Below are 17891 nucleotides of genomic sequence, written 5' to 3'. Positions count from 1 at the left end.
AAGTACCCTGTCTGACCATTTCTTGGCCTTCTTTGTCATCTCTATCCAAAACAAAGGATCTCTGCTGTAACGTGACATTTTCTAAGGCTCCCATAGGCTCTCAGAAGGTGCCAGAACATTGAATGATGACTCTGCAGTTACTGGCTGAAAACCAATGAGGAGATAGGAGAGGCAGGACTTGCATCGCGTTCTGCTTCACAAATAGAAGCAACTTCTATTTTAGCACCTGGCAACGCAGACACTCGTTAGCTCTCGCGAGCAGTGCGGGTGCAATGATTGAATAACATGTATATGTACATTTATTTTGCAACGCTCGCACACTGCGTTTCTACAGATGCTGGTTCGAGACCCGTGCCAGGCCGCAACCGGGAGATCCATGAGGCCCAGCGTCGTCCGAGTTAGGGGAGGGTTTGGCCGGCCGGTATGTCCTTGTCCCATTGCGCTGTAGCAACTCCTGTGGCGGGCTAGGCGCATGCTTGCTGACACGGTCACCAGGTGTATGGTGTTTCCTCTGACACAAAATGTTTTTTTTTGTGGATGGGTATAACTTGTATGTATAAAATGTATAATAATAATACTTAAAATTACTAAATTGGGCAATTTTGTATACATTTATTTAAATTTGCATCGGGCCTCTTCTGGGAGGATTCTGGTAGGATGCCGGCAAAGTGGGCTGAATTTCGATAGACGGAAATGGCCCGATCTTCTTGGGCCGATTCTGGGCAGTCATTCATTCTGGGCAGATTCAATCAGTTCCGACCCCCAGGAAGAGGGCCGCTTCTAGGCTGATTCCTCATTGCTAGCTGGGGTGAGAGCGGCTGTACAACATTATACGTCATACGGGACACATTTCTGACAGCTTGAACGCCAATAACTCAGATACACATTAAAACATGAAATGGGAATCAAAAAAAACATCACTCAGAGATGCACAAACATAATATAACATTCAAAAGGCCCTGGTTCTCATTAGGCTGACAACTCACTAAATTCTTCCTCTGCTCTGTCGCTGGATACATATACTGTATATACAATATTCTTCCTGTGGTCCATTGACTCCTGGGCCCTGTAAACTAACTCCATACCCTGGCTCTTTCTTTCTTTCTTTCTTTCTTTCTTTCTTTCGTTCTTTCGTTCTTTCGTTCTTTCGTTCTTTCGTTCTTTCTTTCTCCCCCCCTCTCTCTCTCCCTCACTCTCTCTCTCTCTCTTATACACACCTTTCCCATGGCACACATCCAATTACAGCCCTTCATGCATGTTATCCCTCTTGCAGCCCAAACACTCTACTCCCTTCCCACAAACACAGCATTACACAGACACATACTGTACACAGACGAGCTAAATCGCTAAATCCGTGTGTATGTGTGTGTTACTCACAGTTTGAATGAATTGTTATGTGTTTGTCACTATGGTTATATGTATTATGTATATACAATACTAACAGAGAGGGAATTCACAGCTTGTATCATTTCTACTGAATGTCATCCTATGGTTTCCAAGTTGTCTCCATATAGCCTTATTATACAGTATGTAAGCCTAATGTACTGACATATTCTGAACAAGTTTTCCAAGTACAGTGAAATGCCTTTCTTGCTAGCGCTAACCCCAATAATGCAGTAATCAATAACAATGTAGAACAAAAACACACAACATATAAAAATAAGGAAAACACGATAAAGTATGTAAGCACATTATATACAGGGTCAGTTCCAGTAGCAAATGTACAATGTGCAGGGATACTGGATTGATATATATATAGGGACAAGTTGACTAGGCATCAGGATATATGATAAACAAAGTAGCAGCAGTGTATATGCTGGTCCAAAAGGCTCCTTAACAGCTTCTACCCCCAAGCCATAAGACTGCTGAACAATTAATCAAATGGCCACCCGGACTATTTACGTTGACCCCTTTGTATTTACACTGCTGCTACTCATTGTTTATTATCTTTGCATAGTCACTTCACCCTTACCTACATGTACAAATTACCTCAACTAACCTATACCCCCACACACTGACTCGGTACCGGTACCCCTGTATATAGCCTCGTTATTGTTATTTTATTGTGTTACTTTTTATTTTATTTTATACTTTAATTTATTTAATCAATATTTCCTTAACACTATTTCTTGAACTGCGTTGTTGGTTAAGGGCTTGTAAGTAAGAATTTCATGGTAAGGTATTCGGAGCATGTGACAAATAAAATGTGATTTTATTTGTATATATTATTTATTTCACCTTTTAACCAGGTAGGCTAGATGAGTACAAGTTCTCATTTACACCTGCGACCTGGCCAAGATAAAGCAAAGCAGTGCGACACAAACACCAACACAGAGTTACACATGGAATAAACAAACATACAGTCAATAATACAATAGAACAAGTCTATATACAGTGTGTGCAAATGAGGTAGGATAACAGAGGTAAGGCAATAAATAGGCCATAGTGGCAAAATATGAAGCGAGGGCCAGCCAACGAGAGCATACAGGTCGCAATGGTGGGTAATATATGGGGCTTTGGTGACAAAACGGATGGCACTGTGATAGACTGCATCCAATTTGTTGAGTAGAGTGTTTGAGGCTATTTTCTAAATGACATCGCCGAAGTCAAGGATTGGTAGGATAGTCAGTTTTACGAGGGTATGTTTGGCAGCATGAGTGAAGGATGCTTTGTTGCGAAATAGGAAGCTGATTCTAGATTTAGTTTTGGATTGGAGATACTTAATGTGAGTCTGGAAGGAGAGTGTACAGTCTAACCAGACACCTAGGTATTTGTAGTTGTCCACATATTCTAAGTCAGAACCGTCCAGAGTAGTGATGCTGGGTGGGCGGGCAGGTGTGGGCAGCGATCGGTTGAAGAGCATGCATTTAGTTTTACTTGCATTTAAGAGCAGTTGGAGGCCACGGAAGGAGAGTTGTATGGCATTGAAGCTCGTCTGGAGGTTAGTTAACACAGTGTCCAAAGAAGGGCCAGAAGTATACAGAATGGTGTCGTCTGCGTAGAGGTGGATCAGAGAGTCACCAGCAGCAAGAGTGACATCAATGATGTACACAGAGAAAAGAGTCAGCCTGAGGATTGAAGCCTGTGGCACCCCCATAGAGACTGCCAGAGGAGCGGACAACAGGCCCTCCGATTTGACACACTGAACTCTGTCTGAGAAGTAGTTGGTGAACCAGGCGAGGCAGTCATTTGAGAAACCAAGGTTCCATCTTTGATTTATATGATGATTGTATGTCACAGGTGGCTGGTGGCACCTTAATCGGGGATGAAGTGCTCCAGTAATTGTTGGAACAAAATCAATGGAATGGTATCGAACACATCAAACACGTTTTCCATGTGTTTGATACCATTCCATTCACTCCATTGCAGCCATTATTATAATCAGACCTCCCCTCAGCAGCATCCGGTGTTGTATGTGAGTGGATGAGCGTGTGTTTAGAGTGAATATAAATGTATGTGCATATTATGTGTGTGAGCAAATTATGGAGTGAGTGTTTGTATGTGTGTTGGAGTATCAGTGTGTGTAGGGCCCTGTGAGTGTGCATAAAGACAGCGCAAAAATACAAATAAAATACAAAGATCAGCTCAGATAGTCCGTGTAGCTATTTAGTTAGCTATTTAGCAGTCTTATGACATGGGGGTAGAAGCTGTTCAGGAGCCTGTTCGTGTCAGACTTGGAGCCTTTAACGACTTTCCGGGCCATCCTTTCACACCGCCTGATATTGAGGTCCTGACATATGGCAGGGTGCTCGGCCCCAGTGATGTATTGGGCTGTCGACACCACCCTCTGTAGCGCCATGCGATCGAGTGCGGTGCTATTGCCATACCAAGCTGTGAAACAGCCAGTCAAGATTCTCTCAATGGTACAGCTGTAGAACTTTTTGAGGATTAGAGGGTCCATGCCAAACCTTTTCAACCTCCTAAGGGGACAATTTTAAGTTCTTAGTGATTTGGTGACCGAGGAACTTGAAGCACTCAACCCGCTCCACTGCAGTCCAGTTGATGTGGATGGGGGCGAGCTCGCCCCCTGTTTCCTGTAGTCCACTGTCAGCTCTTTGGTCTTACTGACATTGAGGGAGAGGTTGTTGTTCCGGCCCCACACTGCCAGGTGACTGACCTCCTCCCTATAGGCTGTCTCATCGTCGCCGGTGATCAGGTCTACCACCATCTTATCGTCAGCAAACTTGATGATGGTGTTGCAGTCGTGTGTGGCCACACAGTCGTGGGTGTACAGTGAGTACAGGAGGAGACTAAGCACACACGCTTGAGGGGCCCCAGGGTTGAGGGTCAGCGTGGATATGTTGTTGCCTACCCTCACCACCTGGGGTCGGCCCATCAGGAAGTCCAGGATCCAGTTGCAGAGGGAGGTGTTCAGACCCAGAGTCCTAAGCTTACTGATGAGCTTTGAGGGGACAATGGTGTTGAACGCTGAGCTGTAGTCAATGAACAACATTCTCACACAGGTATTCCTCTTATCTAGGTGTGTGAGGGCAGTGTGGAGAGCAATTGAGATTGTGTTGTCTATGGATCTGATGGGGCGGTATGCAAATTGGAGTGGGTCTATGGTGTCTGGGATGATGGAGTTGATGTGTGTCATAACCAGCCTCTCAAAGCACTTGATGATACATAAATCATATTAAAGAGAACTTATTAACTTGAATCAGCCTCATCATTGGGGGTTGGGTGTGTGTGTGGGTGGGTGTTTGTGGTAAGATACTGAGTGACAGTTCTTCATCATCTGTGTCATCGCTCATCTGATGTCCTAATATAATAATAGATGCCATTTAGCAAACACTTTTATCTAAAGCCACTTACAGTCATGTTACATATGGGTGGTCCTGGTAATCAAACCCACTAGCCTGGCGTTACAAGCACCATGCTACCTATTGGCCCCAAACTATATGCTCTGTAGAAAGTGTTGAATAAGTATCAGCAACAAGGTAAAAGATGTTCTTTTAGTTTTCCCTGAACACAGAGATCCACAGAACATTTAAACACAGCAGCTACACAGCAATACAGATTGTACAAATGGCACCCTATTCCCTACACAGTGCACTATGAGTCCTGGTCCAAAGTACCGTAGGGTGCAATTTGGAACAAAGACCAAGTATCTGTAGAGCCCGTTATGCTGTTCCACTTTCCTGTCACTAGAGGTCACAGGTCTCCTCTGATATTGGGCTCTTGTCAAAGATAGTGTACATAGGGAATAGGACGCCATTTGGGACAGAGGATGTGTGTGTGCGTGTGTGAGAGTGTGCGAGTGTGTGTGCCTGCTAGTGTGTGCGTGAGCAAGAGAGCGTGCATGGATGTGCATGTGTGACCAGGCCATGTCCTGAGGTCCTATTCTACCCTCTGTCTCCTCAGTCTCATTGTCCTGCTGCCCTATTCTATCCTCTGTCTCATCAGTCTCATTGTCCTGCTGCCCTATTCTATCCTCTGTCTCCTCAGTCTCATTGTCCTGCGGCCCTATTCTGTCCTCTGTCTCCTCAGTCTCATTGTCTTGCGGCCCTATTCTGTCCTCTGTCTCCTCAGTCTCATTGTCCTGCGGCCCTATTCTATCCTCTGTCTCCTCAGTCTCATTGTCCTGAGGTCCTATTCTATCCTCTGTCTCCTCAGTCTCATTGTCCTGCGGCCCTATTCTGTCCTCTGTCTCCTCAGTCTCATTGTCCTGCGGCCCTATTCTATCCTCTGTCTCCTCAGTCTCATTGTCCTGCGGCCCTATTCTATCCTCTGTCTCCTCAGTCTCATTGTCCTGCTGCCCTATTCTATCCTCTGTCTCCTCAGTCTCATTGTCCTGCTGCCCTATTCTATCCTCTGTCTCCTCAGTCTCATTGTCCTGCGGCCCTATTCTGTCCTCTGTCTCCTCAGTCTCATTGTCCTGCGGCCCTATTCTACCCTCTGTCTCCTCAGTCTCATTGTCCTGAGGTCCTATTCTATCCTCTGTCTCCTCAGTCTCATTGTCCTGCGGTCCTATTCTATCCTCTGTCTCCTCAGTCTCATTGTCCTGCTGCCCTATTCTATCCTCTGTCTCCTCAGTCTCATTGTCCTGCGGCCCTATTCTGTCCTCTGTCTCCTCAGTCTCATTGTCCTGCGGCCCTATTCTATCCTCTGTCTCCTCAGTCTCATTGTCCTGCTGCCCTATTCTATCCTCTGTCTCCTCAGTCTCATTGTCCTGCGGCCCTATTCTATCCTCTGTCTCCTCAGTCTCATTGTCCTGCGGCCCTATTCTATCCTCTGTCTCCTCAGTCTCATTGTCCTGCGGCCCTATACTACCCTCTGTCTCCTCAGTCTCATTGTCCTGCTGCCCTATTCTATCCTCTGTCTCCTCAGTCTCATTGTCCTGCGGCCCTATACTACCCTCTGTCTCCTCAGTCTCATTGTCCTGCTGCCCTATTCTATCCTCTGTCTCCTCAGTCTCATTGTCCTGCGGTCCTATTCTATCCTCTGTCTCCTCAGTCTCATTGTCCTGCTGCCCTATTCTATCCTCTGTCTCCTCAGTCTCATTGTCCTGCGGCCCTATTCTGTCCTCTGTCTCCTCAGTCTCATTGTCCTGCGGTCCTATTCTATAAAAGGATGGGAGACGATAGGAAAGGAGAGGATGGGTGGAGGGGAGCAGGATGAGAGGTATGTAACAGGTCATAAAATATACTGAACAAAGCATCAAACTTCAAGCACTGATTTATAAGGAATCTTTAATAAAAGATAAACGTGTTACACCCTGGCAAAGAGGATACAGACACAGACACATGATGCGCACGCAAGCACACACACACACGCGCGCGCGCGCGCACACTCGCACGCAATCACCGACACACACACACACACACACACACACACCCACACACACACACACACACGCAAGCACACACACACACACGCGCGCACACTCGCATGCAATCACCGACACACACACACACCCACCCACCCACACACACACACACACACACACACACACACACACACACACACACACACACACACACACACACACACACACACACACACACACATACTGTAGGTCTTACTATACTTGTGAGAACTTTTTGGGGATCAACAATTGTAAACCTAACCTTAATCCTTATCCTAACCTTAACCACTAACCCCTAACCCTAACCCTAATTCTAATTCTAACACTAACCCTTAACCTAATTCCTAAACCTTAAAAGCATTTTTGCAAGTGAGTACCGCCAATATTTCCTCACTTCCCTGAATTTGAGTTGGTTTACTATTCTTGTACTCACAAGGATAGTAAAATGTGTACATACACACACACACATACACACACAAAACACTGCTCTATAGGGAAAATGCAGAGAAAACCATAGGGACAGAGTTATCTTCAAGGCCTTAACAGTCAGAGCTGCAAGATTCATTTAGGCCTGGCCTCAATCCGTGGCGTGCTACACCGCAGGTCACTATGCAACCAACAATGCAGCTTTTAAAGGCATTTGCCCCGTCATTCACGGAGATCGTATTCATGGTAAACATCCTGTGGGCCTCCTTTTTTAAAAGATTGTTAGGGTGCGTGGAGGATTGAATCCCAGCCTTAGTATTTGGCAGGAAATGGTGACGGTTGGCAGTGATTGGTTAACGATGTATACAGTATGCAGAACTACACGATCAAGAGTTTTTCCTGGTAATGAAGGTCACGTGGTCAGGAAAAACTCCAGGTCCTGATATAAGACACCATGACGCCCACACACAGTAATAATGACAAAAAAAGAGAGAACAAACAGTGTATTTACAAAACATCATAATTCTTTTTGGCCTTGATTCAGAGCAGTAAAGCTATAAGTACGAACACTACAGTATGTATAATGTTGCTATCACGTAATCAACACAGATTTTGGATATCTTGAATGCCAAAGAGGGAAAAAACTCTTCTGATTCACAGGTCTCTCATGGGTCTTGTTGTTTTATGTAGGCTGCGTTGCTATGTGAACGACCAGTCGCAGTCATAGCCTATCAGACGCTACGCTTGTGATCCACCCCCCCTTTCACACTCTCCTGTAGTGACTTCCTAGACTTTATTAGGACATAATATCTGTCACTTAGCAGATGTTTTTTGCAAAGCCACTAACAGAACAGTGTCAGTGAGTGAATATGTCTTTAATATGTGTGTATGATCCTTGTGGGAAGTGAACCAATTACCATGGATTTGCTAGCGCCACACTCTTACCAACTTTGGGGATGGTGCGGGAGAGGGATGTAGAGAAAACACCTCGCAGAACAGAGCTGTGACACCAGGTAAATATCTTAGAATTATACATAAAGTTCATCAATGTCATGGCAACTCCATAGAGAAAAGGAGTGAAACAAGGAGAGGAAAGAAGAGGAGCAGGGAGATCAGGGTAGGAGAGAAAAGAGTGGAGGAAGTGGGAGAGGAGGAGAGAAAATAGAGGAGGAAGTGGGAGAGGAGGAGAGAAAAGAAAGGAGGAATTGGGAGAGGAGGAGAGAAAAGAGAGGAGATAGTGGGAGAGGAGGAGGAGGAAGTGGGAGAGGAGGAGAGAAAAGAGGAGGAAGTGGGAGAGGAGGAGGAAAAAGAAGGGGAAAGGTAGAACAGAACAGATCAGGAGCGGATTTAAAAAAAGAGAAGGAATGAGAGGAGGAGGAAAAGCAGATTCGTGGAGGAACAGGAGGAAGAGGAGGAGTGTGTCCCAATAATCTCTCCTTCTTCCTGAAGTGTGCACTCATTTGCTACTCCCCACAAATGTAAATATATTGGATTAGTGTAAGCATTGGCTACAAGGAGGTTCCATATATCAATCATTTCCTTTCAAATCCATGAAGGGAAGTGAACAAGTGCACACTTCAGGAGAAAGGGGGGATTATTGAGCCGCAACCATGGAGATTGAGTAATAGGAAGGGAGGAACAGGGTCAAATGTCAGGTTAAAGGTGAGAGGTGAGAGATCAGGGGTTAGAGGTTAAAGCGTTCCCTCGTCCAGCAGTTTGTTGATCCCGTTGCAGATCTTCCTCAGGTACAGTCTGTACTCCTCTCCGTCTCCGTACAGCTCGGCCAGGAACTCCCCGTGGGCAAAGTGGTTGAACACGTGGTCGATGCGAGTGTGCGACCGCAGGGTCAGGTGCTGCTCCACCAGCGCATGCAGAAGATCCCGGCATTCCAGCAGCAACTCTGACAGAATGTGGTGGTCGAACGTGTAATCCACCTCGTAGAAGCTGACTGCCGTCATGGCCGCATGGTTCATCTTCTTCTTGAAGCGTTCGACCGTGTCCAGTTCGTCTGGGCTGAACTGGTGGTTGCGGTACAGGATGCCGATCTTCAGGGCGATCTTGATGATGTCTTTGACGATCTTGTGAGCCTCCTTCTTACTCTTAGTGAACTCCCGGCTGGCCTTGTACAGCTCATCCAGGATCTCACTGCTGACGTCGTCCGTCAGGAGGTTGGCCACCGCCATGGTCGCCATCTTGGATAGGATCTTCTTCTGTGCCTGGAGGGCCAGTGAGCGAGAGTTGAAACACTCCTGGCCTGGAGGGGGGTGACAGGGTGGAGAAGGAGGGGAGAGAGAGAGATGGGGAGGAGAGGAGGGTGGGGGGAGAGAGGGGAGGAGTTAGGGGGGAGAGAGGTGGGGAGTGGGGGGATGGAGGAAGGGGAGGTAGGAGGACGGAGGAGGAGAGAGGGGGAAGAGGGAGATGGGGAGTAACGGGAGAGAGGGAGAGAGGTGGGGAGGTATAGAAGGAGAGAGAGAGTTAGTGTTTACCTCCAAAGCCCACCCAGTCAAACACACATTCCTCTCTGTCTCTCTGTTTAAAGCTCTTGTCAAAGAGAAGGACGAATCAGGACCAAACACACAGAGAAGATATGCTTTATACTAACCCTCCATTTAAAGTCATACTGTAGTCAGGCACTTCTGACAGTGAACACATACTGTAAACTAAGAGTACAGGAGTCAAACTCATAACACTTTGTCACAGGTCTACAGTTGTACTGTGCTTGTCAGACCAGCAGCAATTATATCAGTAGCATTAAAGGGGAAGTCTAAAGAAGATCAGTTCCTGGATCAGTTCCTGGATCAGTAAAGGTTAAATGAAGTCATTACAGTAAATTATCTGGAAAATCAAACCGTCTGAAACTTGCAGTAAAATGGCCGACGCACACACATGCTCACACACACAGTACGATAGTCTGGATAGCTTTGCGTCATTTACCTCTTACATTCCCTAATGTAAAAAAAACATAACTTCTCTGGCTATTTTCTCTCTTGTCAAACAACACTTATTTGACATAATCATTCCACTCCTTTATACTACAGTAAAACTACAGTGGTCTGACTGACTGGTAGACGGAGAGGAAAAGTGACTGACTGGTAGACTGAGAGGATAACAACTGACTGGTAGACTGAAGGGGATAATGACTGACTGGTAGACTGAAGGGGATAATGACTGACTGGTAGACTGAGGGGGATAATGACTGACTGGTAGACTGAGAGGGATAATGACTGACTGGTAGACTGAGGGGGATAATGACTGCTTGGTAGACTGAGAGGGATAATGACTGACTGGTAGACTGAGAGGGATAATGACTGACTGGTAGACTGAGGGGGATAGTGACTGGTTGGTAGACTGAGGGGGATAATGACTGACTGGTAGACTGAGGGGGATAATGACTGACTGGTAGACTGAGGGGGATAATGACTGACTGGTAGACTGAGGAGGATAATGACTGTCAGGTAGACTGAGGGAGATAATGACTGACTGGTAGACTGATGGGGATAATGACTGACTGTTAGACCGAGGTGGATAATGACTGACTGGTAGACCGAGGGAGTTAATGACTGACTTGTAGACTGAGGGAGATAATGACTGACTGGTAGACTGACGGGGATAATCTGACTGGTAGACTGAGGTGGATAATGACTGACTGGTAGACTTAGGAGGATAATGACTGACTGGTAGACTGAGGGGGATAGTGACTGACAGGTAGACTGAGGAGGATAATGACTGACTGGTAGACTGAGGGGGATAGCGACTGACTGGTAGACTGAGGAGGATAATGACTGACTGGTAGACTGAGAAGGATAATGACTGACTGGTAGACTGAGGAGGATAATAACTGACAGGTAGACTGAGGGAGTTAATGACTGACTTGTAGACTGAGGAGGATAATGACTGACTGGTAGACTGAGGGGGATAATGACTGACAGGTAGACTGAGGAGGATAATGACTGACTGGTAGACTGAGGGGGATAGTGACTGACTTGTAGACTGAGGGGGATAATGACTGACAGGTAGACTGAGGGAGTTAATGACTGACTTGTAGACCGAGGAGGATAATGACTGACTGGTAGACTGAGGGGGATAATGACTGACAGGTAGACTGAGGAGGATAATGACTGACTGGTAGACTGAGGGTGATAGTGACTGACTGGTAGACTGAGGAAGATAATGACTGACTGGTAGACTGAGGGGGATAATGACTGACTGGTAGACTGAGAAGGATAATGACTGACTGGTAGACTGAGGGGGATAATGACTGACAGGTAGACTGAGGGGGATAATGACTGACTGGTAGACTGAGGGGGATAGTGACTGGTTGGTAGACTGAGGGGGATAATGACTGACTGGTAGACTGAGGGGGATAGCGACTGACTGGTAGACTGACGGGGATAATGACTGCTTAGTAGACTGAGGGGGATAGTGACTGACTGGTAGACTGAGGGGGATAATGACTGACTGGTAGACTGAGGGGGATAGTGACTGACTGGTAGACTGAGGGGGATAATGACTGACTGGTAGACTGAGGGGGATAGTGACTGACTGGTAGACTGAGGGGGATAGTGACTGACTGGTAGACTGAGGGGGATAGTGACTGACTGGTAGACTGAGGGGGATAGTGACTGACTGGTAGACTGAGGGGGATAGTGACTGACTGGTAGACTGAGGGGGATAGTGACTGACTGGTAGACTGAGGGGGATAGTGACTGACTGGTAGACTGAGGGGGATAATGACTGACTGGTAGACTGAGGGGGATAATGACTGACTGGTAGACTGAGGGGGATAATGACTGACTGGTAGACTGAGGGGGATGGTGAGGGCCTTAGAGTTGGGTCAGTAGTTTCTCCTGGCCAGTTCACATGGAAAACTCCTGTCCCTATGACTGAACAAATTAATTAATGAATGAACAAATGAATGAACGAAAGAAGGAACAATAATAAATATCAGTGGTGTAAAGTACTTCAGTAAAAATACTTGAAAGTACTACTTAAGTCGTTTTTGGGGGTATCTGTACTTTACTCCAGTATTTATATTTTTGAGAACTTTTACTTCACTACATTCCTAAAGAAAATATTGTACTTTTTACTCCATACATTTTCCCTGACAACCCAAATTACTTGTTATATTTTGAATGCTTAGCAAGACAGGAAAATTGTGAAATTCACACACTTATCAAGAGAACACGTGGTCATCCCTACTCCCTAAGGTCTGGCGGCCTCACTAAAAACAAAGGCATCTTTTGTAAATAATGTCTGAGTGTTGGAGTGTGCCCCTGGCTATCCATACATTTTAAAAACAAGAAAATGGTACCGTCTGCTTTGCTTAATATAAGGAATTTGAAATGGTTTGTACTTTTACTTTTGATACTTAAATATATTTTAGCAATTCCATTTACTTTTGATACCTAAGTACATTTTAAACCAAATACTTTTAGACTTACTCAAGTAGTATTTTACTGGATGACTTTCCCTTTTACTTGAGTCATTTTCTATTAAGGTATCTTAACTTTTACTCAAGTAAGACAATTGGGTACTTTTTCCACCACCGATAAATAGATAGATAGATAAAGAATAAATAAATGAATACATAAATACATGAATAAATACATAAATAAATAAGAACATAAATTACCAAAGGCAAATCACATGTGTGTCACATGTATGAAGAACAGAAGCTATAGCTGGCTTGTAATGGAGAGGAAAACAAGAAACTAGAAATTTCTCTTCAGAGAAATGCCAGCAAGCTAACATATAGCATGTGTTTGAGTCTGAGTGCATGTGAGGCACACACCCATGCACACTCACACGCACGCACCAATACACACACACACACACCCACACACATGCATACAAACACACACACACAAACACAGACACACACACAAACACAAACACACACACACACACAAAAAAACACACACACGCGCGCACACTCGCACGCAATCACCGATACACACACATACACACACACACACACGCATACAAACAGACACACACACAGAAACACACACACGTGAGGGGTGGGAGGCGTGGGCAGAGTACGGCTGTGAATGGGTTTTATTTTCATCCCACCCAGCACCAAATTACACACCACATATCAACCACTATGATTAAAGAGGCTTTTTATCTTCTTGGCTTCTTTCTAGTTTCCCTGAGTAGGAATTCAGCCTGGGGGAGGGGGAGAGAGAGACAGAGAGAGAGAGAGAGAAAGACAGAGAGAGACAGGGACAGACAGAGAGAGGCAGAGACAGACAGAGACAGAGAGAGACAGCGAGACAGAGAGAGACAGAGATGTAGAGAGAGACAGAGATGTAGAGAGAGACAGAGAGACAGAAAGAGACAGAGAGAGACAGACAGAGACGGAGAGAGACAGAGAGAGACAGCGAGAGACAGAGATGTAGAGAGAGACAGAGATGTAGAGAGAGACAGAGAGACAGAAAGAGACAGAGAGAGACAGAGAGAGACAGAGAGAGAAAGACAAAGACAGAGAGAGAGACAGAGAGAGACAGAGACATGGAGAGAGAGAGGCAGAGAGAGACAGAGAGAGGCAGAGAGAGGCAGAGAGAGCCAGAGAGAGGCAGAGAGAGGCGTAGAGAGACGTAGAGAGACATAGAGAGACAGAGAGACAGAGAGACAGAGAGACAGAGAGAGACCAGAGTCTACGCCTTCACTATGGTGAATCACTAAAACAATACAGAAATACTCTGCGGAAAAAGAAGGAACAGCACGTCAGAAATCAGTTCAATGTAATTGAAGAATCAATAGACTCTAACCACTTCTGGGAAAATTGGAAAACACTAAACAAACAACAACACTAAGAATTATCTATCCAAAATGGAGATGTATGGGTAAACCACTTCGCCAATCTTTTTGGCTCTATAACAAAGAACAAACAGCAAAAACATAATACATGATCAAATACAAATCTTAGAATCAACATTAAAGACTATCAGAACCCTATGGACTCTGCAATTACCTTGAATGAGATACAGGACAAAATAAAAACCCTCCAACCCAAAAAGGCATCTGGTGTTGATGGTATCTTTAATGAAATGATCAAATATACAGACAACAAATTCCAATTGACTATACTAAAACTCTTTAACATCATCCTTAGCTCTGGCATCTTCCCTAATATTTGGAACCAAGGACCGATCACCCCAATCCACAAAAGTGGAGACAAATTTGACCCCAATAACTACCGTGGGATATGCGTCAACTGCAACCTTGGGAAAATCCTCTGCATTAGCATTAACAGCAGACTCGTACATTTCCTTAGTGAAAACAATGTACTGAGCAAATGTCAAATTGTCTTTTTACCAAATTACTGTACGACAGACCACGTATTCACCCTGCACACCCTAATTGACAAACAAACAAACCAAAACAAAGGCAAAATCTTCTCATGCTTTGTTGATTTCAAAAAAGCCTTTGACTCAATTTGGCATGAGGGTCTGCTATACAAATTGATGGAAAGTGGTGTTGGGGGAAAAACATACGACATTATAAAATCCATGTACACAAACAACAAGTGTGCAGTTAAAATAGGCAAAGATCACACACATTTCTTCCCACAGGGCCATGGGGTGAGACAGGGATGCAGCTTAAGCCCCACCCTCTTCAACATATATATCAACGAATTGACAAGGGCACTAGAAAGGTCTGCAGCACCCGGCCTCACCCTACTAGAATCAGAAGTCAAATGTCTACTATTTGCTGATGATCTGGTGCTTCTGTCCCCAACCAAGGAGGGCCTACAGCAGCATCTAGATATTCTGCACAGATTCTGCCAGACCTGGTCCCTGACAGTAAACCGCAGTAAGACCAAAATAATGGTGTTCCAAAAAAGGTCCAGTCGCCAGGACCACAAATATAAATTCCATCTAGACACCGTTGCCCTAGAGCACACAAAAAAACTATACATACCTTGGTCTAAACATCAGCACCACAGGTAACTTCCACAAAGCTGTGAACAATCTGAGAGACAAGGCAAGAAGGGCTTTCTATGCCATCAAAAGGAACATAAAATTCAACATACCAATTAGGATCTGGCTAAAAACACTCATTGCCATTTATGTTTGTGAGGTCTGGGATCTGCTCACCAACCAAGAATTCACAAAATAGGACAAACACCAAATTGAGACTCTGCATGCAGAATTCTGCAAAACTATCCTTTGTGTACAACGTAAAACACCAAATAATGCATGCAGAGCAGAATTAGGCCGATACCCGCTAATTATCAAAATCCAGAAAAGAGCCATTCAATTCTACAACCACCTAAAAGGAAGCGATTCCCAAACCTTCCATAACAAAGCCATTAGCTACAGAGAGATCAACCTGGAGAAGACTCCCCTAAGCAAGCTGGTCCTGGGGATCTGTTCACAAACACACACACACACACACCCCACAGAGCCACAGGACAGCAACACAATTAGACCCAACCAAATCATGAGAAAACAAAAAGATAATTACTTGACACATTGGAAAGAATTAACAAAAAAACTGAGCAAACTAGAATTCTATTTGGCCCTAAACAGGGAGTACACAGTGGCAGAATACCTGACCACTGTGACTGACCCAAACTTAAGGAAAGCTTTGACTATGTACAGACTCAGTGAGCATAGCCTTGCTATTGAGAAAGGCCACCATAGGCAGACCTGGCTCTCAAGAGAAGACAGGCTATGTGCACACTGCCCACAAAATAAGGTGGAAACTGAGCTGCACTTCCTAACCTCCTGCCAAATGTATGACCATATTAGAGACACATATTTCCCTCAGATTACACAGACCCACAAAGAATTCGAAAACAAATTACATTTTGATAAACTCCCATATCTATTGGGTGAAATACCACATTGTGCAATCACAGCAGCAAGATTTGTGACCTGTTGCCACAAGAAAAGGGCAACCAGTGAAGAATTTCTTTCTTCAAAGATGGCGTAGCAGTCGGACGTGTGTTTTTGTCTTGTCCCTTCCTGTCCCTTGTAAACATAGTTTTTCCTTGTTTTTTTTCATATAAATATTTCATATTTTAATGTCACTTTCTATCTACGGATTGAATATTCTCTCCTGCAACCCGCCTCACCCAATGTGGTACGGATCTGCTATTTTTAAACTTAAGAACTCATCAACTCATCAAAAGCTAGCCAGCTAACTGGCTCCCAGCTAACTGGCTACTAGTTAGCCACGGCCCGCTAGCTGTCTAAAGTACATCGGACTGTTAGCTTAAAACCTGTCTGGGGTATGTGGGACGATTTCGTCCCACCTACGTAACAGCTACTGATATTCCAGTGGCGCGATTTTTGAATCGTTAGAAATACTATTACTTCAATTTCTCAAACATATGACTATTTTACAGCTATTTAAAGACAAGAATCTCGTTAATCTAACCCCACTGTCCGATTTCAAAAAGGCTTTACAACGAAAGCAAAACATTAGATTATGTCAGCAGAGTGCCCAGCCAGAAAAAATCAGACAGCCATTTTTCAAGCTAGCATATCATGTCACATAAACCCAAACCACAGCTAAATGCAGCACTAACCTTTGATGATCTTCATCAGATGACACACCTAGGACATTGTGTTATACAATACATGCATGTCTGTTCAATCAAGTTCATATTTATATCAAAAAACAGCTTTTTGCATTAGCATGTGACGTTCAGAAAACGCATAACCCCCGGCAAACTTCCGTTGAATTTACTAACAGTTTGCTAAATTACTCACGATAAACGTTCACAAAAAGCATAACAATTATTTTAAGAATTATAGATACATTACTCCTCTATGCACTCGATATGTCCGATTTTAAAATAGCTTTTCGGATGAAGCACATTTTGCAATAATCTAAGTACATAGCCCGGCATTACAGGGCTAGCTATTTAGATACCCACCCAGGTCAGCATCCACCAAAATCACATTTCCTATAAGAAAAATGTTCTTACCTTGCTTGTTCTTCATCAGAATACACTGCCAGGACTTCTACTTCAATAACAAATGTTGGTTTGGTCCCAAATAATCCATCGTTATATCCAAACAGCGACGTTTTGTTCGTGAGTTCTAGAATGCTTCTTCCCGGTTTCGCGCATGGCGCATTGGCGTGTCAAAAATGTCTAAATATTCCATTACCGTACTTCGAAGCATGTCAACCGCTGTTTAAAACCAATTTTTATGCCATTTATGTCGTAGAGAAGTGATAATATTCCGACCGGGAGTATGCATTGAGCCTAAACAGCCGAATAAAATTTCTCCTCAGAAGCGACTCATGCACGCGCATCATTCAAAGGTCCTCGGAGCATCCACTTACAAAAGGCGATAATATGTTTCAACCTGAGGCTCCCTCGTAAACCTTCAGTTATTTCGCGGGCTCTGAGAGCCTATTGGAGCCCTGGGAATTGTCACGTTACAGCTAAGATCCTTACTTTTCAATAAAAAGATGCAAGACGCACGACTCCTTGTCAGACAGGGTACTTCCTGCTTGAAACCTTGTCAGGTTTTTGCCTGCCATAGGAGTTCTGTTATACTCACAGACACCATTCAAACAGTTTTAGAAAATTCAGAGTGTTTTCTATCCAAACCTGAACAATAATATGCATATTCTAGCTTCTGAGTTGGTGTAGGAGGCAGTTAAAAATGGGAACATATTTTTCCAAAATTCT

The 17891-nt window shown here is 44.5% G+C and overlaps 1 protein-coding gene across 1 annotated transcript in view; it reads right to left on the bottom strand.

Annotated features, from left to right (window-relative positions):
• Positions 1-8678: 8678 nt before the first annotated feature.
• Positions 8679-17891, bottom strand: part of LOC115203366 (tumor necrosis factor alpha-induced protein 8-like protein 3) — a 43879-nt gene continuing 34666 nt past the window's right edge. Inside the window, exon 2 of the mRNA XM_029768005.1 lies at positions 8679-9488. Within this exon, the coding sequence (XP_029623865.1) occupies positions 8926-9488 (563 nt within the window). The 3' untranslated portion in view covers positions 8679-8925. The remainder of the gene's footprint in view (positions 9489-17891) is intronic.

This window comes from Salmo trutta, chromosome 12 (assembly GCF_901001165.1).
Source record: "Salmo trutta chromosome 12, fSalTru1.1, whole genome shotgun sequence".
NCBI lineage: Eukaryota > Metazoa > Chordata > Actinopteri > Salmoniformes > Salmonidae > Salmo > Salmo trutta.
This window is presented reverse-complemented; position numbering and strand designations above follow the sequence as displayed.